The sequence below is a fragment of the Theobroma cacao genome, chromosome 4 (genome assembly GCF_053813885.1).
Source record: "Theobroma cacao isolate CCN51 chromosome 4, ASM5381388v1, whole genome shotgun sequence".
Lineage (NCBI taxonomy): Eukaryota > Viridiplantae > Streptophyta > Magnoliopsida > Malvales > Malvaceae > Theobroma > Theobroma cacao.
Genome location: NC_142642.1, coordinates 36,665,525 through 36,689,596, shown reverse-complemented (window position 1 = coordinate 36,689,596; position 24,072 = coordinate 36,665,525). Strand labels below are relative to the sequence as shown.

Below are 24,072 nucleotides of genomic sequence, written 5' to 3'. Positions count from 1 at the left end.
AGGTATAAAAACAACCACAATATTTGATAAAACCATTAAGACAAAAATCCATCCATCCATATATCTTAATTTTTTTTCTTTTTTTTTTTTTATTGCCAGTTTATTTATCTCCATGTTGAAGCAAAACTTTGAAACGCCAAAGTAAACTTTTACTGAAGGTCACATTACAAAAATTAAAAAACAGGCATCCGAAATAAGGGCTTCGATGGCTAAGAGAAAAGCCGAATAACTTGAAGGCAAAACTTGGTGGTTACAAGAATAGGTAGAGGCATTTTTGGCACCAAACATTTCATGGACCTGTCTTTCAGAGCCAGAGCATGAGCGTAAGCATGCAGCAACCAGCTTCAAAATCTGGAGAATGTCGGCCTCAAGGAGAAACATTCTTTGTTCCAGCAGAGGTGAGAAAACTTGATGCTTGGACGTTTGAGAGTCCAAGTTATCTTCAGCTCCTGGCTCTTTGCAATGCTCGAGCAATTGGTTCTTGGAAATATTGGAGTGATATATAGAGTGCTTCCTGTTTCGTAAAGATCTAAACTCAAACACTGATCTTATGACTACAAAAACTGAATTATAAAATGCAAAATTAGACAAAAAAAAAATCAAGGGTACCTCTGTCCGAATTGTTCGACTTCCTTGATGAGGGCATGTATTCAAATACAAGTCAAATATGTTGCGGACATTTTTTCCCTAAGAGAATACAGAACATCAAAACCAAAAAAAAACTGGCTCCGTTCTGTTAATACATGACAAAATTCAGCTAATGGTGAACCAAAAAGTTACAGCAACGTACAGAAGTGAAAAATGTCACTGTTGGTTGGTTAAATAAACTAAAAGAGCATTGCCATAATTTTTTACTCAAGCACAAATGTTCATCATCACAGGAAAAGCACAATTCCTAGCATCTGAAGAAAAAGAAACAGTAATGTGTACTGGAAAGACACAAAACCGAAATTAAGCTTCCTACAGTAACATACCTGTAACTTATGATCTTCTTCTACACTCTTTTCTAACCCAGAAAGTCCACCAAAAGCAATTAATAAATGCCTGCTAAATTATCAAGCAATTGTGACAAACCAGCAAATAAATTTATAAAAATAATAAGTTTTACCAACAAAAAATAACGAACCAATAATAAGTCATACTTAAAGGGTCCAATAAGAACAAAAATATACCTAAAAACAGGTAAAGTAAGCTCTGATGAATTAACAATCAGTCCATGCTCAGATGTACCAATCAAGTGATCATACCCACCCTGCGACACCATCATAAAAGCTATCCTTATGTCAGTGGTAGATTGAAAAAAAAAAAAAAAAAAGAAATTAGAGAGGAAAAGGCAGTGGGTTAAAAGTACATCATCAAAATATAGATACCTTGTATGGGCATTCCGAAAATACTGAACTGATATTGGAAGCATACCGCACCTTATACCCCCAATATGTTCCTGCTTCTTCCCTGGGCTTGGAAGATGAGACAACTTGGCGTGGTAAATCTAGAAAAATGGAAAAAAGATCAACTTTATGAGCTTAACACACATAATGTCATCTGTAAGAATGTCGTGTAAGGACAAATTGTGGAGGCATTTACAACTTTAGACAAATTAAAAGAGTGCACCATTTAAAGTCCAAACAAAGTAACTTTTCTAGAACAAGCTCAGAGAAAGGGTTCATCTGGGAACAAAACGAGAGAAAAATTCTTTCAGGCAAATTCAAGTCTGACCAGCACTATTTCATTATTACATGTCTGCTAAATGCAAAATAAAAAAATATCTCAGCCAAACATTCCATTATGGATGGAGCAAAGGCATGTAAAATTTGCATTATCCAGTAACATATGGGATAAAGATATTCATGTAAATCAACTTAAAACCTATGTATCAAGGTAGGTTTAAATTTTCTGACACTCATGCAATCAACCAAACTTAAATTAACCAGCACATGACTCCAGACATAAAATAAGGTTAGAACCAATTTATTACCAGAATCCAGGTTGTTGTTAGTACCCATAGCAACAGTGACTCTTATTCCAGGTTCAAGTACTTGATCCACCACAACATTCTGCACAAAGAACCATGAAATAACCAAAAAAGAAAAAAAAAATCATAACTAGCATAGCACACTCCTTATCAAAGGAACTCACCATACAAGTTTAATCTGAATGAGAGAAAAGATACCATGCAAGTTAAAATAAAGGCATCATTGAGCTTTGCAAATGCAATTAGACAAAAAAAAAAAATACAACCTTGAAGAACTTTAAGTGTGAAACAAATACGATCCCTTCTCATTGCCAGCTTTTATTTGAAAATCGAAGTGAGTACCAAGTAATAATATGAAAAAGTTAAGGAAATCCCAATAAATGAACGGCAGGAACTTAGCAACAAAGAATTAAATGTTCACCCACAGGTATTTAATTTCTTTCTATTTAAGACCCCTATGCTCAAAATGAAACAAAAGAAGCATACGTTAAAGGAATATTTAGCCAAAAGCCAGAAACCTTCTGCTATTAACCATTAACAACTACAAGGAGCAAACATATAAACATGCATTAGAGAGTTACCCATATAAGGACCATTATGTGGTCACATAAGTTGAGTACAATCTTCTTGATTTATTTATTTTTTTCAATGAGAAGTTCTGTAATATTCTCTCTCTGTGTATCAATGTTAAATTTTCCATTTGATTTTAAAAAAGAAAAAACACTATATAGGCATCATGTTTAAGTGAGACAAATTCCAAGAAAGAACATACCTTATCTAAGCCTACATCAACCACTGTTCCCACAGAGCTTGTACCTCTTTCTTTAAGTGTGACACCTATAAAGTTATCACAACAAATGAAGTCAGATAAAAGATTGAATTCAGTCTAATCAAGCCACATCTTCAGTTTACTAAAGATTGCTAAAATTCCCCCACAGAAATTACATCCAAGTTCTTTACAATCTGCAACCTAACCTTATCACTTCTTTGTAAAAGCTGCTAACCTCAGTTTCCATTACATGTAAAAACCATAGCAATATATTACTCGAAATTTTATCTGTCCCACAGCTAACTTTTAACAACCACACCTTGACCTAGTAAGAATCTACTACATTGCATAAGTTTCCAATTCACAAGACTATTGAGGAGTTAAGTTTATTTGACAATAATAGGTAAAACTTATCAAAATAAATAAATGATTTAGCAAATAATTTCGTTATCTCATCTGCCATAGGATGTATAACAGAGAATAATTCAGGAGGCACAAACCAAAACTTACCTTCACGGAAGGGCGCCCACTCATGCTTGCGCAGATGGTGTGGAGCATCAAGCGGAGGCAACATTCCCTGCAAAATGCAAATAAACATAAAATCAACTTTAACTTCACTTCCATTAAAAGAAAAACAACAACAACAACAAAAGAATTTAATCAAATCTGCAAATTTGTAATAAAATTTGATACGCACCACATATCTTAGGCTATTATGCTTAGGGAAAAGAGCTTTTCTTAGATATTGAGGCGTCTCAAGATACTGCAAGATCCTTACAAGAAAAGCTGCTCCCCTTTCGTTTTCATTTGAATTATTTTGTGTGGGAAAGGAAAAGGAACCATTATTCACAGAGTTACTCTTACTGTCAAATACTACTACCTGCTTATACAAACCACAAAGTACACTTACAACAAGTTAATTTGTCTAATTAACTAATTAACGACTAAAATGTAGGATTAAATCAATAGAAATTAGGTAAAAAGACCTCATCGATTCGAAAAATAGTCGCAGCACGAGCAATTTGACTTGCCAACTGTACAAAAGGGGAATAGCGAAATGAAATGTTTAAAATATTTTTTTTTTAAGAGAGAGAGAGAGCAGAAATAGTCAATAGAAACAGAGGTTGTTTACCCGAGTAGCGAGCTCGAGAGATTGAGCGTTGTCGATGATGGAACCGGCAACAGCTATACTTACGGTGGGAATTTCGTCGGCTTTTGCTTCACTGTTGGTTTCTTTCTCTGCTTTGGTTTTCTTCTTCTTCTTCTTTTTCTTGTGAGCATCGCCGTTAAGGAGACTGGGATTCGTGTGGTTGTTTGTTTGCGGTTCGGGTTCTGCTTCCACTTCGGCTCTCTTCTTCTTTCCCATTTCTCAGTCGTGTGCCCTGCGCTGTAGAAGTGAAACAGTAAAACTGAACCGCGCCTTCGACAAGGATTTTCTGAGAGGTTTTTGGAGGCTTTTGCTGCTTTGCGTTGTTGTGGAGCATGGGCCCAGAGTCCTAGACCCAGTGGCAACCCGGTCGGAAAATAAAAAAGTCTACGTATCTAACGGTCAGAATCTGTCGCCCGTAACGAGTAAAAAAGAAAGAACGGTCGCAACCGTTTCTATATTTCACCCATGAATCCATGTACGTTCAAACACAAAACGTACATTCAAATAGATTGACATTTGTGGTCGAAAAATGATTACATTAATTCCCAACATTTCTAAGTACGACCTCTCTTAAAAGAATCTTAAAATTTAGAATTAAATCTTATTTTACCAAGGATGAATAAGTTAAGTCCAGAAGATACTTTCAAACTACCAAGCTTACACCTCGGACTCGGATAGGATTAGGCTCACAGGTGTTTCTTTGGATTGGTTTAAGCTCAAAGTATTAACAGTGAATAAACAATGCCTTTCCAAAAAAAAAGCAGTGAATAAACAAGAAAGTAAGATCTCGGCAAGATGATGCAAAAAGCTTGGATAGCAGAGCAACTTAAAGAAAATAACATTGAAAAAATTAATCATAATTCACACTAACAACCTTGAAGTTCATATTAAGAATCAACTTTACAAGATATTCTAGATCTGCTTTCAAAATCTAAGAAAATAATAGAGGTGTTATCCTTTGTTCGCAGCATTCTAGCCTCATTCAACAAAACATTAGCAATCGTCTCTGCCAAATTCTCCTTATCTGTAGAATGTCTCTCCCTCATCTATGCAGCACAAAAGTTAAAAAATTTTGTCAACATTACATAGGCAAAAAGAAAATATTGATACGCAGCAACAAACTTGCAAGAAACTGTATATTATGCTACAACATAATACCTGTGCAACTAACTGAATTGCCTTCTTAGCACTAACAACATCCCAGAATCCATCGCTGTAATCAATGCACAAATCAGATCCACCTTTCAACAGTGTTACAGAAACGGCCAAAAAATAGAGAATACAAACAAGAAAATATGATAATACAGCCAACAACTACAAATTGAAGTGTTTTTCGTAAATGTCAATCGACTGGTTCAGAAAGGGTTCAATGGATCATAATATCATATAATATGTGCTAAACCAACAAATGTAAATAAAAGAAATGGTTTTAATGCCACCGAGACTGTCGCAATACATTTTAGCATTCAAAATTTAAACAATAACAAAGATCAATAGAATCACCTTGCCAGTAGCGCAAATGCCCCACTTGTTTGATTGATATGCACAACTTGACTTATATAAGGCTCAGAACTGAAGCGTGAATCTTCCTGTTTCACAAACTTATCTCCAAGCACCCTAGCGAGGTTCAAACCTGAAACAAGTGGTCAATTACTCAATTATGTACCTTATTTTTGTGATGCTGCTAAGTGCTGACTGCAATGATTAGATACAGAAATTTGCACATACCACATAGACGTGTTTCCCCATCTTTTAATGGTTCCCCTATTCCTTCAATTCGGAGTCTTTCGGAAGAACTAGTTACTTTATGGTCTTCCGTCATCTTAATCTGCTTATCTCCAACACTGTCACATTAAAATTGTATTTTTCATAAGCACAGCACTAGAAGCATCATTATGATAGCAAATTTCATTTTAAATAAACGAGCAGAACGGGGATAGAAAATCATGAGAAAATTCCGCCAGAGGTAAGACAGCAATATGACAGTATAACAGCCACTGCATTGCACTACTATGGTCCTTCTCCATAAGTACTTCAATGTAATGTCATAGTTACATGGATCATAGGCTAAAATGAAAGCAATTAGCACAACTAGCTTTGACAGATGCCATTAGCTTTCTTCATCAATAGCTGACAGCAACAGATCTCATATTTATAACTTACAATATCATGTAAGTAAGAATAACAGCAATTCTTACATATGATTATGAATAGCCATGAACAAAGCCATCGTAATTAAAAATTAGTGTCAAGATAACCCATATTTCCCTTGCTCGCCAAGCAGGGACTCTTTCAAGACTCCATGTGATAGACTCTGATCATAAAATATTCCCATCACCCTACAGATCCCACTACTTAGACCAATAAGAACAGAAGTACATACTTCACAAGACAAGCTGAATCCCCAACATTAGCACATTGCACAAAGAAATTTTCATCACCATCAGCCCAAACCAGAAGAACTGTTGCAGTACAGCCCTGCAAGGAATTAATTATTACGATATGCAAACCATGAACTTCAATTACGACAGAAGAAAGCGATCCAATAGTTGACAATAAACAATTAAATTATAGTGTGAAGACCAAACATGTAAAGTCAAAGTGGAAAAAATGTAATAGCCTGCGTAAGAAGATTAAAGTTCAACTTGAAAACAGGGTAGCATATCTACAAATTACCAAAACGAAAAGGATAATTACAATACACTAAGGCCATTACGATAAATAAAAGCATTCCACTGCACTATTGAGAAATTTACCAACTAAACTACAATGAAAATACATATAGAAGGTAGACAAAGTAAAGAAGAAAAAACAGGTGAGGAAAAAACCTCATAATAGTTATTCATGCATGCTTCTGTTTGAGAGAATGCGTCTCTAAGAACATCGGAGGCATCACATTGTGACAAAACCCTCTCTCTTTTTACAGAATCTGATAATATGGTAGCAACCATCTCAGGCAGAATCCTGGACATCAAATTCTTGAAACTTTTAGTAAAATAGTTATCTCAAAATCAAAATATCAGCTAAAAAGGGCAGAACTGCTAGTTTTTTTGTCAGATCAGAAACCTTAAATCTGACACTCAATGCCTAGTGGTACGAGAATAGAGCAATTTAGACCTTCAATATGATAATTGCAAATTTAGAAGAAGCAAAAAAAAAAAAAAAAACAGAGACAAGAACATGGTTTTTAAAGATCTTCATCAATTAAAAAGTACAAAAGAAAACAGCATCTAAATGATATGATTACCAAATGCATTGTGTGTCACCATAATACTCCATCTCAATCTGTTTGTTCACTCGCATTCATAAACAAAATTAAAGACAAAACTAGAAAAAAGAAAAAGGATAGATAAATAAAGAAACACAAAAGTTTTCTCAATTTTATGACAAGTACTAGTCTCCAACAATCCCTTTCAAGCACTATGGTATTTCAATAATTCTTCCTTGCTTTTCTACTATGTATTCCACTTACCTTTCCCTCTTCTAACCACTTCCCTTGGCAAGTACAGTTAAAAATTCACACCAGTAATTTTCTAAATTTCCACTATTCAGTAAATATCCTAGCACCATTTGCAATATTGATCATCCATGACCATATAAACACATGACTGTCAATTTTTTATAAAAGGAAAAGAATAAAACAGAAACATGCAGGCATACGTAGGAAGATGACAATTGGAAATTTCAGCTACCAAACAGTCTGGTTATCATGGAAGAGAAAGGTACTGGAAGAAGGAACAAACCTTTTATCAAGAATGCTCAAAGTTATGCTGTAAAATAAGAGAATTCTCAAAAGCTAATGATCTATCACATACTGCGTTTGAGAAAAAACTAGACCTAAATATTAAATATTTCAGAATCTGTCAAGATACATTGAACTTCAATCCACAAATATACTGTAATACAAGTGAGTGAAAAATGTTGTGGTTCAATGGGTTGAGTTTGCCAGTCTGAAATCTTCTTTACACTAACTATTATGCAATAACAGTAGAAGGCATACAATCAAGTACAAGAATATATGACAATATTCTGTGAATAAATCACACCAACACTAAGTCATACCAATTATTAGATCAGAAGATAGTGAACCTCATACTATCTAACTTTGAACAAATACAACATATACAGAACCATAGATGGGAAAAGATGCATATTTCTTTGTTAGTTTTGACAAGCTCTGAAGACTATGATACACTTTAGTAAGCATGATTAAGATTATATGCAAAACAAGGTTTATCTGATAAAATAATCAAAATATGAGAGATGTCAGAGTCAATTCCAAACCCGTGCAAGGAAGCACACTAAAGATGGAATAGGAATACTAACTTGCTTGCAGATTTGGCCGCCTCAACACCACCATGTCCATCACAGATGCCAAATATTCCAAACTGCAATGTCAGTACAAGTATGAGATTCATCATTTTTAATAGAAGCAGAAAATATCAACTATAAAATTAATAACTTGAAAACCTGATCAATGCCGGGAAGAGGCCATTCATAGTAGCAAACATCTTCCATAGGAAGCTTCTTTCCTCCGCGACGCAAAGACATAGGGTCCGAAATCATACCAACTCCAAAAGGGGCCAGGCACTCACTTTGGGATGAAATATGAACCTTTCAAAGAAGAAAAATAATGAGTAATCAGTAAAATTAGCTTCAAATCCAGTATTACAACACATTACCAACTGAAATGCACATTTATTATCTGCGATGAGCACATAAAAGAATTACTTAACAACAAAAAAGGTCAATCAATAAACTAAAGCAGTTACATAAACAATCAATGTCTAGTTGTCTACAATCCCATTCACCATATAGGATTTTATCTTAAGCACAACAGTCTATCAACTGTCAGCAGATGGTGCACCATTAATGTTAAGTTCTTCAATTTACCACAGCACTTTTTAAGAATAGCTATGAAATAGAAGCAAATGGGAATTCCCTGAAATAAGTAAATAGTATTGGACAGATAAAGAGCAAAAAGATTGTGTTTTTTTAGAATGTCAAAAATGGATGTGGCTAGTGGGATATGACCCTATTTCATCAAAGGTATTTTATATCAATATAATGATCCTGACAGACAAAATATAAGTTTTAAACTCATTTTCTCATATTATGGCAACCTTATCAAATTGCTTAAATAAGAAAATTTTACCAAAATGCAAGTACTTCAATATCCTGGAGAAGTGAATGAAGAAAAGCTCTTGTTCATGCGAAATCCAGTACTTGTGAACCTAATAGAATTTATCTAGAAACCTTTTATATTTTTCAGAAGCAAAAGTGCTAGAATTACAAGTAGATAAAGAAGCAGATTGACTTACATATATTTTTGAGGTTGTGCCAAGTGTTATTGTGTCTCCACTTGCAAGTTCCATTGGGTCACCCCAATGCCTACTTCCAGTATCAGAATGATTAATTGGCTGGGAATTCAATAGTGTTCCATTGAGGCTACCCATGTCTACCAGCTCCCATTTCAATTTCTGCAAGTGTTCATACATATTGAAAAATATGTGCACCATATATACCGCAAGGCAACAAAATGCAAACTAACGTCATACAACTCATAAGAAGTTTACATTTGAATTCCAATTTATCATTGCATGCTTTCCGGAAACCTCTGAATCCTTCAATAATAAATCACTTGGAGAAACTCTTCCAACGGTCAATGGCAGCTTTGAAGTGCTTGTTGACTGTACAGAACAACGAAGTCCACGAGAAGGACCCGAGACAACCTCAAGAGAGAGACAACTTCCTGCACTTCTAACAGAAAGATATAATTACATGCTTTACACATGCAGTCAACTAAAAAGGGATCAATACAAATGAGAGAAATAAAAAATTACTTTGACCATTGATAGCCTTGGGCAAAAACTCTTGAAGTCTATCATTTTCCACACCAAATTTCAAGTTTTGACTTTGATTTGGTAGTCTACCAAGGTTTTGCACTTCAACTAAGCGATCTGTCACCAATGGACGCTTTAGTGTCTGACCAACCAAAATATCCTCTGAAGGATCAGATGCTACATCTAGAACCAGGCTATCACCTGTACAAAGTAAATCATTAGCATTTGGAGTTACTTAAGCAGGAGTACAGTGAAACCATATCAATAAAGAGAAAATCAATAAAAGATGAAGCATAAAGTTAACACCCTGAGTCAAATGGATAGATGCAGAGGGAAGCCGTTGTTTGTGAATAAGCCCTTGAGTGCGAGGAGGGCGCAGAAGAGCTTCATTTTGGTGGCACGCTCCCTCTAAATCATAATTTCTTGTCAAATCGTTGCTTTGTTCCCGAGGTAGATCTACATCATCTGATACAAGGGGCCTTTCCAAGTCACCAACCTACAAACCAGGGTAAAGTGTCAAAATGTATGAGGGCCACAAGAGTTTCAAACAGAAACAAAAACATAGCAGTTCCCAAGAATTCCTCTTGACTGAATGGAAGGAATATAACAAATATACAGAATGTTATCACAAGTTTTTCATTTAGATAGACAAACACATGCAGAGTTTAAAGAAAGATTCCAACATTTGCACCCATCATGTGCGCTTAGATTGTGTTTGGATTGATGAGAGAAAAGTTAAAGGAAGAGAAACAGAGAGCAATCATTGAAAGTGAAATTTAATTTCGATACAGTTGTCTGGACATGATGGAAGAAATGAAGAGAAAGATGGGACAATTATATGATATTAGCATTTTTGTTCCATGTTTTATTTGGGAATAAGAAGATGTATTAGGAAAATTAGTCTATTGGTTGGTTTTTGACCCCCAAATTTCTCGCTTCCAATAGATTGAGAAAATGAGTTATGAGATAAATTGTAAGCAATATTTAAGTTATCCTCTTTTCTCTTTTCTCCAGATTTTGCCATCCAAAGGAGAAATTAACATCAGTCGTAATAATGAGTTCCCTAACGCACTTCTTAAAGCTAATGTTTGAAGAAACATTTTCAGTCAAAATGCAATGAAAATCAGAAAATTCACCCTCAACTACTACAATGGATGCATATGTATTTATAAAAATGGCAGCTTAACAAAGTGCCCTTACGGTAGGGCACTCGTTAGCATCTACTATTAACAAATATGCATTAAGCTGTCAATCATTGTTGACTCGCTCAGATTAGAAGTCATGGATCTCCGAGGAGATTTCCTACCATATTAAATCCACTAAACTACAGCCATATCCAATAATCATCATTGAAATCCACAATTAAGACAGCTAATAAAAAACTACATGTTACGTTCCATATCCGGTGTTCATGATTCAAAATTTCAAATTAACATTTCAAAAAGCTAATATAAAACAGATTACATGTTACTACCCCTATCAGCTTTTGATCCACTTGAATATCAGTTATCATCCATAAAATCTAACGGCAATATTAAAAACTATCAAAAAAGAATGTATCTCTCCAATTTCACGTATGAAGTAAAGGTGCACTGCATTTCTACTGATTTCAGCAAAGTGAAAGCTGAACCACGAGTAACATACTACCACCTTATCAGATTCCTTTTCTATTCATTTAAAACATTACTGCTTAAACTCGGCGCATGGATTCATTGCATACGAAATAGGTAATACATGAATCAGCCTAAAAATCCCCAGTAAAGCAGTCTCGAAATTAACTCTAACAGAAAAAAACCTCCCAACTACCACAAATCAATAAAAATATGTATTACTAACAAATAAATCCTCAACAAAGTTTTTCCACCTCAACCTTCGCTCAAAAGGCGACGATCCGCAATTGCAAATTTACAATCAAACCTAAATCAATGCTTGTAAAATAGATTATCCTATAATCCAACGAAAGTTTTCTCTCATCAAACACCGAAAAAAGGGGAATAGATTGCTTGATGAAGGAAATGAAACGGGAGGAGATGGTACCTTGGTGGTGCGAGAGCGAGTGGAGGAAGAGGAGAAGGAGAAGAAGCGCCATGGTTTGAAGGCGAAGAGGATGAGGATGATGATGAGGAGCAACATAAGGAGAAGTAGGGTGAAAAGGACAATGCTTTGTAGCATCGCCATCGTCGTCGCACGCTCTCTCTCCTCTCAGAGAGAAAGATTTCAGATTGGGCTCCCTCTTCTCGAGAACCTCGCTTTGAATTGGTCGCACCTCATTTTCCCCCAATTTTTCTTAAATTTAATTATTATTTCCTCAACGTATCTACTATAAAATTCTTTTTTATTATTAAAATATAAAAATTCTTTTAAAACCATAAAATTGTCATACTCTTTCTAAATTTATAAAAATACGGATACTGTACGTGTACGTGGACTTTCCGGAAACTTGCGGATATATGACACGTGGCATCCATGCACAAATTTATTAATTTATCACAATTTGTTATTATATTACATCATTTGTAAGTGTAACTGAATCGGTCGAAAAATAAAAATTAGAAATGTAACTGTAGGGAATAAGTCGTGCCGATGTATATAACATGAACCGTTTTGAAGACCTTCGTGTTTGTTGATTCGAATTTTGTCTTAGACAAAGAGGCCAGCAAGTTTCAGAGATTGGACCAAATCAAGCCTAGGTTTTATTTTGTGACATATTTTCTCTCACTTAACAATGCAATATTTACCTATAGAAAATAAAATACTTTAAAACATTAAGTTCAATATTATATATATATATATATATATATGTATATTAAAACAATTAGCTTTAATTTTTTTAATAAAAAAAAAAGGCCGAGATGATGATTTATAGATATTTTCTATTTTTTTGCATTTGATGGGATACAAAACATTTTAAGCTAACTTGAATATTTTCTTCACCGGTGTCCCCACACCTGAACTACCACCAAAGATTAACTAACTAACCAGCTAGGTTATACCAACTGCATCTAATTTATCGGCTCAAGCTCTACCTTGTTCTGAAATTATGTCTTATTTGTTGTTTCTACATCAACTTAACAAAAATAGTAACCAAGTACTACTAAATTATGTACCCAAACCCAAAAAAAGCATGACACGACTTTGGAAAAGGTAACACCTTGAGACAAAAAAAGAAAGGAAAAATTTTACCAAACTTTATCTTAATTTAAGTGAATAATCGAATGGAGATGTGACAAAGAATTAAAGTTTGAATAACAAAGGTTTTCATCCCAAGCATGAGTGCTAATTAATGAGGGTTTGTTACTAACCATAATTTGTATAATGGAAGTGCTACACTCTAATTCTTAATCTTTAAGTAAAAATCTTAATGTTGAAGATTCTCTGCCTTTGTAAGATTAATAATTTCTTTCTTCAATGATTTAGACACTGTTGTTTGCTCAAAAAGATGTTAATGGTTTCCATTAGTAATGGTCCTAGTCGGATAATCCTTATCCATAGATATAAGGATCCTTATCTACTGTTATTGGGCTAAGTGTCAAAAAGAAAATATTAAATCTCCTACAAAGGAAGCCTCATGTTTGAATTAATGTTGCTAATTATTGATAATTGCGAAGTGTTATATTGCCTTTTTTGGGATAAAAGGTTTGTTAACTTTCAATTTCAGTAATATGCTATGAAGCTAAGCAAGCTTTGGAAATTAATTGCGTTGGGTGGAGAGAGAGGTTGGGTAAGGTTGATTAGTGTTAGACCAAAATTCACCTACCACAAAAATGGTGTTTTTATTAGTGGAAAAAGATGGTTAAATTTTATTTTCCTGTAAAAAGAAGATAAAATCTAAGTAAATTTTGAAAGTAAAAACATCCTACTTATAAGTGAAAAAGATAAATTATTACTTGCAAGTAAAATGCTTATATTAAACAGGGTAAAATAAAGAGAAGTAAAAAACAAAAAACCCTACTTATCATTATAAAGATAAAATATGAGATGCATTGGTTAAAATCCGACTATTTTACGTTTGTGTTCCATGCGTAGCTGTCATTCCCAAAGGGATTGACGGACTGTCATGGAAGCATTTTCCTTCAATTTTTACCTCAACCAATTGAAATGTAACTAAAAGATGTATGGAGACAAAAATAATAATTATGGGTCCATTTGATAACCGAAAATTGACTTGTTAGAGAAATTTTTTTTTGTGTAAAATATTTTATAAAAAAATTTAATATTTTTTATTATTTAGATAAACTATCAAAATATTTTTTATTATTTGGATCATTTTATGAAAAATATTTTCCTTCATAATTGAGTTATTTAGGTATTAAAATAATAAATAAGAATTGATTATAAAACAATATTAATATTTAATTTTCATTTATTTGAAATCAAAATTAAGAATGAAAATGAAAAAGAACAAAATCAATAATGATATTTTCCAAAAACATTTAACCAAATATATGTAATAAAAACAAACTATAATTTTCAAAAAAAAATTCATTTTATCACCTTTTATCATAATTATAAAAATACAAATATTCATCAATTATGTAAGATATCTAAAACCTATATTTATAAATATGTACTTATTAAATAACGATTATTGGAATTTTTTTATTATACTTATTAGTAAGATTTAAACTTATTATAAATGTGTATTTATTAAATGATAATCATTGAAATGCTTTTTATTATAATTATTAGTAAAATTTATTCTATTTATAAATAAAAAATTAATTGTATTGAATGGTTTCATTGAAAATATAATTTTTTAATTTTAATAGTGTTATATAATTTAAATATTAATATTTTTAAATTAAAATTTTAAAATTAAATATTTTTTTTTATTTTTTAAGTTAAATATTAATATTCATTAAACTTATACTCATAAACTTAATATAAAAGTATTTTTGTTGTTCTTTGAAAAATGACTTACACCTTTCAATGACGTAAATATTTTTCGTGATTAATCTTATTGATTCGTAAAATATTTTACATCTATAATTAATTTTATATCTTTTAAACAAGTATAAGTCCTGAAAACGTTTTTAAAAAAATATTTTATTACAAAACAAACAGACTCCATATACAGAGAGTTTAATCTACTATACCCAAATTGGCACGTAATAATTAAGCTAATACTCACAAAGAGATTAAGGTAACATATAAAGTCAAGGGTATTTTTACACAGATTTAGTTAACGCATATGTACATGAATAAATATATATGTATTAAATAAAAATATAAATCTATTGTTATACGTTTTTTTATTTGAATAAAAGATGATTCGAACCCGTTCTCTCTACAAAATGTGTATATCATTAACCGTTGAACTAAATGTTTAAATATCATTTTCATATGTGTAAAAGAAAGAAGATATGCTGACCAAAAATATAGATAAAATGGAATAAAGATATGCATACCTGCTTCTTCTCCTGACGCCTCGGCAAAACAAAATGGAAGCGATATTGATCTTCGTCGATTTGTTCACTTGAAAAAGAGTGAAGAAGACAATTATTATTACAAAGAGTTACCAGGTGAAAAACGTGGACGCATGTAAAAAGCAAAACACGAGCAAAACGATGCGCACGGCTGGGGTTTCACTTGAATTAATTGATCATGTAAGCGTTTTATAAAGGGTTGATTTACCAAAGAGAAACGGTTAGTCAAAGATTTAAAGTAATTAGTTACATATATATGGAAATGATATTAATGGAGATGATTCATATTTGCTTTTTTTTTATTACACATAGAAAGAGGTATAATTATGAGTAAGAATTTTAAATTTGAATCCAATCGATTTAAGTAATGTAATAATTATTTTTTTTGGAATGAAGTAATGTAATAACTATTAAATTGTTTTCATATTTACATCTATTACTATTACCCTTGTGACGTAATAAATATATTTACAAGATAGATGTCGTTTAATTGAATAAGATTAACCTAGTTATTTTTCCTCAGGAAGTGCTTAAAATTTTCAAAATCTTCAATTTCAATATTTAGTTTTTTGAATTGTGAAATTTTAAATATTTTATCTTTTTTAAAATATTGAAAAGAATTAGTATGTTGATCATCTATCATCATAAGTTTTCAAGTTCGTTAATGAAAGTGTTTTAGAATCAATTTGAAATCATAACAATACTGTTTTAATTAAAAAGAGATTTTGTCGGTAAATACATATTAACACTTTGAATCCTTAATTTATATCAAAACTTAATAACTAAATCTCAATTGTTTATAACCGTCAAATGCACATCATTAAAAGAACCGATTAAAATATCAATTGATTAATTATTGAATCATGTTATACAATTATAGACATATAGTCTAAGATAGTGTTTGATTAGACGTGATAATGGTGTATGTATATAACTAAATATAATTTAAAAAGCGATTAGTTTTGCCTCTAATGAGAAATTTTCATGCTTAAAATCACTCAATATACTAACAATCATTTATATGATTAAAAGTATAAAACTTCCATGGTTTAAGCATTTTGCAAAAAGTTAGAAACAAAATCTATCATTTGATAGTAACTTAATTTCAAATAATATATCTTATTTAAACTAAAATTTTAATTTATTTAAGAGCAACGGAAAGTCAAATACTTTAACTACTTTCATTATTTACTTCTTTTTTCTTTTTTTTTTTTCTAATTTTGTTACACATATGAAGAGGTATAAGTAAAAAATAAAATTTTTAACTTTGAATTTAATCATTTTAAGTAAAGTAATAACTATTAAATAAAGTTTAAATTGTTTTCATTTTTGCATCTATTACTCACGTAATTTAAGAAATATATTTACGAGATAAGTGTCTTTTAATTTAATAAAATTAATGTAATTTTTTCTACTTGGTTAATATATACAAATTTTAAAATCTTCAATCTTAGTTTTAAATTTTTTTAAATTATGAAAGATTATTAATTCATAAATATATTTACGATTGTTAAAAGTACATCATTAAAAGAATCAATTGAATATATTAATTGATCACATTGAATAATGTTGAATAATTCAAGACATTTAATTTAATATCGTGTTTGATTAGACACAATGACATTGGTATGTAACTAAAACAAAATCAAATATTAAAGTTGATTAGTTTGCATTTAATGGATATTTTTCAAACTTAATTGTTTATACGGAAAATATTTAGTGCATCGACAATCATTTGTACCATTAAAAGTATAAAACCATTTGATGGTAACTTCAATTCAAATAGTAATCTTAAAAAGACCTCATCTCCTGAGCAACGACTTAAATAATAGGGCACGAGTAAAATTTCGGAAAACCTTCCGGGGCATTTTGTAATTTTAATAACTCAAGGGTACTCTTTATAAATTTTCAATACGCATAGATATTCCCGGCTAAGACGGCTACCAAAATCAAACTGTACTCCGCGCGCGATGGGTGCGTCCCTCTATCCCTCAAAGAATCGCTTTTTTACTTTTAACTTTTCTTTTGGCACGAAATACATAAATTCAAAGCCATATTTTCGTGGTTGCAAATGGCGCCAGCTACCAGCTTCACCCTCTGCTCTTTTCAAGGTTCGTTTCTTTTCATAATTTCTGTTGATTTTCTTTTTTAATTTTCTTTGGAGTTCCGTTATTTTACTTCTCATTATTTTATTTTCTCGGAAATCGTGGAATCACACTTTCGGTTGAGTAAATGCTTATTTTGTTGCTCTGATTCTTGTTTCATCACATTTTCCAATGGAATTTATAATTAATTGACTTGATTAAAATATAATAATAAGATAAATTGCCATGTTAGATTCAGAAAAAAATTTATGAAAAATGCATTAAAATATTACAATGTAATAAATGATGTTGTTCATATTCTCAAGCTTGATTTTTTGAATCGAATATTTTTGTAGGAATTATAATAATTGAAATCAATTTGAGTCATTTAAGTCAACAGCTCAAATCGATGATAACAATGACTTTGATTAGGGCGATGATGATATCATGCGGTCGATGTTTGTGGTCTAGTTTCAATGCATTTGGACTAAATGACACTATCGGTGTCAGTCAATTGAATGATTTCAAAGAAGATGCTTGATGCGTAGACCATTGAAATGAAATCCGCTTTGCAAATTTAGGCGAATGAACAAACTACAATTTGTTTGTTCTTGCCCTAGAAAATGAATCATGGTGGTTTTGAATTAAATTAAAGCTACATGACTTTCTTCATGAAAGACTACTAAACAAAAGAATCCTAAGTTTGATGGTGAAATCCATAAGGAGTCAACAGATTGAATATTAGAATTGTTAAAGTGGCACTGCAGAATGCCACCGTTGGAGAGTTTCAATCTCTTGAAAGCACAATGCTAGTAGTTTTTGAAGAGCTATCCTTTGAAAAAGATTGAAGAAGTTCTTTGTTTTGGGCGTCGAAGCTTCAGCCTGAGTTTTGGGATATAAATCTGGAAAATTGTAACATTCGAATGCTCTGCAGTACTTAGAATGTGGACTATGCAACTGATTCATATGATATCTTTTAAGGTGTTAATCCACATTTATGCTTGTCTATGAGCCTATCTGTTGATAAACAGTAACATACAAACACTTGCCACTGTTTAATATATCACGGACTCTCCATTCCTGATTTTTTTTTGCTAAAATCATGCCCTGAGGAGTCATGAATCTTTATTCAGAAAATGTTATGGTGGCAGAAAATTCTCTCTAGCATTTTCTCAAAGCTCATTTATGCTGGCTGGTTATTTGCGCTTTGCTGCTTAATAACTACTACTTCTAACATTCATTAGGTCATTGCTGAGCTTACATCCACTACTTCTTTGCAAAACAAAAGTCTATATGTTACTAAATTGCAAAGAATTCCCTGCAGGTAGAGTCCAAAAGAACTGCTGAGAGAAATTATTAACCCTTGACTGTCATAGATGTCTCAGAATGTGTTTCTTTGAGTCAGCTTAAATTCACCTGTCATCAAACAGTTTCTGATTTTCTACAATTTGCAGTTTCTTGCTTGGAGTTTCTCTTCATCTTGACCGCACGTGGTTGGAAGAATTCGCTTCCTTTGCAACAAAAGAGTCTATCTTAAACAAAAGACGAGGTACAGGTTATGGAATCTCCATGTACATTTTAGTTATGGTTTCCTTTTGCAAGATTTTGCTGAATTATGTCAAGTATACAATATATTCCATACCCTGTTTTCCCTTTGTTGTGATGCCACACCTGTAAGTTTTCAAGCCACACCTGTCTCAGTTGTTATTTTATAATACTTTACATAAGACAAAGATTTCTTCTGTTGGATTTCTGTTTGTTTGGCCTTAAGATTATATCATTTCAAGCTTTGCTTGCCTCATTGCTCAATGTGTTCATTGAATGAATTATCTTTCAGAAGCTGCTTCCTAGCTGTTGGATGACATGTGCACTAATGTTGATCAAAGGATTTTATTGATAGTGTAATTTCAAATGAAAGTTTTATCTATTTGCACATCAAACTCTTGGAACAAAAAGATGTATGAACCTTGTTTTAGCTGTCTTGAACTTCAGCATCTTGCATTTATGTCTTTTTCATGGTGCTAATTAGAGTATGTTAATGGGCAAAAGCTATTCATATGAATTCCATTTTTGAAGAATTGATCACCAACCAAAATGCAGTACACTTTCTTTTTAATGGTATTAAATTGCCACAACGCAGCTTTATTTTGCATAACTCTTTCCATTATTGAACTAGTCAGTAAATAATGTTTTTCCTTTCTCCTTTTCAATTATAGTTCAAAGAATTTGGGGTGTAGAGAAACCTAGTAAGAAGTCGAATTGAAAGAAGTTAGTGAGGGCTGTTTCATTTGTTGAATTTGAATTGTTAAAAGTGACAGCGTGAGAAATAGCATACTGGTTAAGAGAATACAAAATAGAAACAGAGGATTCTTAAAAACAGAGAAGGATTCATATTGCAAGAAATCCCTACACATAATAAATGACACAACTTGCAACATTATACTATGTACATTAAGAAGCTTTCTTCTTCAAGAAATGCCTGTCAACAGCTCGTAGAATAACTTGTAATAGTATTCTTGTCAATTACAGTTTAGCTAAGGTGGTCTCGACTTCATTTCATTGCCTTATATCTCGTGGAGTGCTTTTGTTACTTGATGTGCTCATGTCCTAAATTCTAACACCAATAACATACATCTGCAATTCTGACAATATCTTGCATTTAAAGTTCTACAAGTGTCTACAATATAATTGTGTTTCAATGACATCCAATTCTTTATTTTAGGATATTACTAATCAGACACCTTCAGCAAATCCAGGTCTGCAAATTAATATTTCATTTTGACATCTCAACCTTACTGTTCTTCAAGAATAAATTTCTAATCAGTCTTCTTCTTTACCTTCTTTCTCCAATCCCACCTGTATGTATATTGCTGAAGAATTTATGCAACGTCCTAAAAGCAGCAACCTTTTTCGTGCATTCAGTGATTTGATTCCTTGTTACTGGGATATTATCCCTCACTTATGTTCCATGCTAAGCGATTCTTGTTCCTTATGAAAATAAGTATTTAGAAATTTGAAAGGTCAATTCTCTCTCTCTCTCTCTCTTTCTTTTCATTAGCTTGCACGTACACGCTCTAAATTAGTTGTACGAAATACACAATCAAGATCCATAGGCAAGCTATCTATGTGAAAGGTGTACACTCTTATATAGAGTCAGTGACAACATTTCCTACATAGAAGCATAAATGAAGATTATGGCCCAGTTTGCACTTTGCACCATTGTCTTTAATATGATTAATGACATAATCAAATCTCCAAGGTGCAACAATGTTTTCAACGCCTTTACTATTTTCAGGGAATCACAAGCAATCCAGGGAGACCGTATTTTATTGTTGCAAAATTAGTTGTTAGTGGCTGACATCATGATGCTTTTCAAATTTTTGGTTTTACCTTCATAGCAGTTCAAATTCTTAATGCCTAATTTGTCCAGATTTATTATGAACAATAAGATTGGCGATAACTTTTCTCATTGTTCAAATAAGATTAGTGGAAGTTTTGGGAAAACTACACTCAACCCACCCAAAAAAAGAAAGGAAGGAAAAGAACAGCTAAAGTCCAAACCACAAGTGATACATCAATATTTTTGTCATTTTTTCTTAATGAGGTTTCACAGACAAGTAACACAAACTTTCTGGTACAGCAAGGATTAAAAGTTTTAAAAATGATATAGAACCTTTTATGAAAGAGTGAAGTTCATAAAGCAATTCTTGTGATGACTCACTGATCATAAACGGGTTGCACTCATGCCTGTGCTGATGCATACATTTCACCTAAAAGTTACATACTCCAAGCTGCCTGCTTGCCAAATAGTGTGGAGTGATTGTTCAGAGCATCTCATGCACAAGAAGATTATCTTTGTTTTTTTTGAATTGTCGAACCTAGAGTAACCAACTTCAATTGCATGGTTTTTGATATATTTGGCATCCATTAAATTTGATCAATGAACCAAAAGATGAACTTTTGTAGGGTTTATATACTTGATATTATCTTTTTAATTTTTTTGGGCATAAAATTATCACAATATATGTTGTATTAATGAATTTCTTTTTTCTCATGCTTGCTTCTGAATTAGATTTGGCTTCTTAGAAGTGTGGTTGACATAGTTTATTTAATCTTAATGATTTCTCTGAATAAAGGAATTCATTATAGTTTTTTTTTTGTTTGATAATAATCGTATAATTTATCAACGGTAGATTGCCAATTGGTATTATGTCATGTGCTGTGGTCGACATGTTTCTGAGCATGCCATGTCAGGTATGGAGTGAAAGGGCATTCCATGCTGAAGAAAAATTTCCATGCCTTTGTAAGGCATTTAAATTTGATTCTTTCTTTTGACTGTTTTAAGCTTTAGTCCCCGTTGATGTTACGAAGTTGTCTTATTGGAAAACTACAATCCTATTTATTTTGGTGCTAATTCTAAGGTGGCTCCCTTATTTGCAGCTTTGATCAACTTATTTTTCTTTCTCCTAAATAGGAAAAAAAAAAAAAAGAAAAGAGAAATATGTTTCCAAGCTCAGAGGAAAACTGTAGCAAGGTTTATGGTGCAGCTTCAAAAACATATTGTGCTAGCCAAGCAGTGGTTTCTTCCTTTCTTGGAATGTAGCCAGTCCTCTTAAAGATGTCCTGCTATTATGTAAGCTTTCTAAGTTTCTGTAGGGAAGATTATTCCTTTTGTCCATTAACTTTATCAAATGGTACTTTTATTCCTCAGGACTGTAATTGTTAGATTTAAAAAAAAAATACTTGCAGGCCAAATGCAGAAGCTCTTCAAATCAGTTATATTACTTATGTAGAGCTTGACGGTGATAGATAGTCTAACAAATAAAATATTGATAATCATCATAGTAGTTGTATGAGCATCCTTGCTTAATCATGCCTGCTGGTTGAGAAATAGACCCCAAAGTTTTGTCGCTGTCTGTAAAGCTAACCTTCGACTGTGATGTTTACATTCCATTTCTAAAGTTATTTCATGGGCACAATGCATAAATTTATTCTTGCCTTGTAATTAGTAATAAATTGACCATTAGTTTTATAACATGTTTGCATGGATTACGTAGTCTCTGCCTGTTTTGTTTCTGTTGTACTTTTTGAATTTTAAAAGAATTAAAATAATTAAAATGGATAGTGAAAGGTGGCACTAACATGGTCATAAAGGTCGGAAGGTGCTTTGTTACGTGCTTACTTAAGCTGTGAACTGGATTCTCATTTTTCTTAATAAAGTTTGGATTATAATATGGATTATGGTGAAAAAATCAAAGGCTTAACTTTGGGCTTCAATTAATGCCAGGGGGGCATGACGTATTCTTGGTTAATGATTCTCCATTACTTAAAACAAAATCAAACAAATATTGATGGATTCTGATGCAAATTTCATTCCCTCTCTGCCGTAAAGGGCTTAGGCTTAAATATAATCAAAGAAACCAGATAGATGCTGATGCAAATATTATGCTCTTGCTTTCTTTCTGTCAGTCGGTGCACATAATTATTGTTAGACTGATAAAGAACCTTTTGTACTAGGAGAGGGCTGAAAAGAATGCTCGTTTAGAGCTACCAAAGGGTACTAGATTTCTTTTCTTCAGTTTTATGGCTACTGCTTTAGGAATTAGGACCACATATTTAGATAATAGATATTAGGGAAAGGTTGCCTTTGAGGGTTAAGTACCTGAGATCTATTAATATGCTGTTTCTGAATTGCTCTTTTTAGGACTTTTTGAGTGTCAGAAGTTCGGGGTTGTAATGTGTTGATCTACTGGGCTAAATGGTGTGATATTCTAATGTTGTATCCACACCTTGCTTGTTTATTTTTATTTTTTTAAAGAAATTTGCTTAATTAGAAACCCTAAGATGAAGAAAGCTTACAACCAAGTGCATTTTGTTTAAATACACATCTATTCCTTTTTACCCTTGTATTGATTCAATTATTTATCAATCAAAAGGGACATGGTAAGGAAAAAAAAAAAAACTAGCTTTGATGAGTAGAATTCAAAAGAGTAATGACCTCAGATTTTTCTTAATTATAGCTTTTGTTCTTTAATTACCAGGTGTTCTACTTTACAGGGAGAGGATCTATCTAGTTTGACCTATCATGGGAAAAATGACCCCAAGCCATCTGGAACTGGATGCTGTAACTTTAATTATTAAGATGTCGGGAAGGATGCTGGGGCTTGATTGAACAGGGTAATCTCTCTCTCTCGGCATCCTTTCCTCCCCCTTTTCCCACTTCCTTTTTGGTATATATAAACAAATAGTAAATCTTATTGAGGGTCTTTTCTTTTTCTCATCTTGTATGTTTTTTGCTTGGATATTAAGGATAATCATACATAAAATTTGACATTGAAATTTTTTTTAGACAGGCATGAAAATTTAGGTTCTATTTTTTGACTGTTTAAATCTGGTGATGAATAATTCCATTGTGGATTTTCTTGTCTTTTTTTTTCTCAAAAAATAATTTTTAAGTTGAGTGGATAGGTTGCAGACTTTGTGTGCATTAAACAATAAAAAGAATTGCAAATGCAAAAGTCACCTGCGTGCTATTGCTCTATTAAAAGCCATATTATAGAGATATTATCTGCTTTCCGTCATGTCTTAGAATGAGGAAGTTTTAACATGGAAAATTATGAGGGTCAAGCCTGCCTGCTTGACAATCGCCATAATATTTGTTAGAAATTCATATAGGAAATGGAAAAATGATTGAAACATGACAGATTTCGTGAAAAGTCTTCCTTGAAGCATCCACCACACATTTACTCTATTCACAATCTCTGACTAGCTTATCTAGGGAAAGCGAGAAACTTATAACTGACCACAAAGTAAGCCAGCATCTTTTAT

General features: G+C 32.4%; 2 protein-coding genes and 1 long non-coding RNA gene across 4 annotated transcripts; 1 reads left to right on the top strand and 2 right to left on the bottom strand.

Annotated features, from left to right (window-relative positions):
• Positions 1–127: 127 nt before the first annotated feature.
• Positions 128–4,250, bottom strand: LOC18602935 (methyltransferase C9orf114 protein). Of its 2 annotated transcripts, XM_018120464.2 has the most exons (11): positions 3,874–4,248; positions 3,728–3,775; positions 3,439–3,621; positions 3,252–3,318; positions 2,745–2,809; positions 1,976–2,054; positions 1,371–1,489; positions 1,173–1,252; positions 975–1,044; positions 610–687; positions 128–514 (listed from the first exon to the last, which is right to left on the bottom strand). In XM_018120464.2, the coding sequence occupies exons 1-11, from the start codon at positions 4,105–4,107 to the stop codon at positions 443–445; spliced, it is 1,095 nt and encodes a 364-aa protein (XP_017975953.2). In that variant the 5' UTR covers positions 4,108–4,248; the 3' UTR covers positions 128–442. The 2 variants fall into 2 exon arrangements, with proteins under 2 accessions (XP_017975953.2, XP_088661249.1); XM_088805123.1 differs by lacking the exon at positions 3,439–3,621 and having other exon boundaries at positions 3,874–4,250.
• Positions 4,251–4,687: 437 nt separating this feature from the next.
• KAPP (kinase associated protein phosphatase) lies at positions 4,688–12,020 on the bottom strand. The gene is made up of 13 exons (XM_007034614.3): positions 11,772–12,020; positions 10,041–10,230; positions 9,735–9,935; positions 9,468–9,643; positions 9,213–9,371; positions 8,362–8,505; positions 8,218–8,279; positions 6,720–6,855; positions 6,275–6,369; positions 5,620–5,735; positions 5,395–5,524; positions 5,050–5,104; positions 4,688–4,937 (listed from the first exon to the last, which is right to left on the bottom strand). The coding sequence occupies exons 1-13, from the start codon at positions 11,910–11,912 to the stop codon at positions 4,779–4,781; spliced, it is 1,764 nt and encodes a 587-aa protein (XP_007034676.3). The 5' UTR covers positions 11,913–12,020; the 3' UTR covers positions 4,688–4,778.
• Positions 12,021–17,103: 5,083 nt separating this feature from the next.
• On the top strand, positions 17,104–23,606 carry LOC148763361 (uncharacterized). Its single transcript, XR_016025947.1, has 4 exons — positions 17,104–17,271; positions 18,699–18,793; positions 21,685–21,877; positions 23,286–23,606. It is a non-coding gene; the product is annotated as an uncharacterized LOC148763361 (long non-coding RNA).
• Positions 23,607–24,072: the final 466 nt, after the last annotated feature.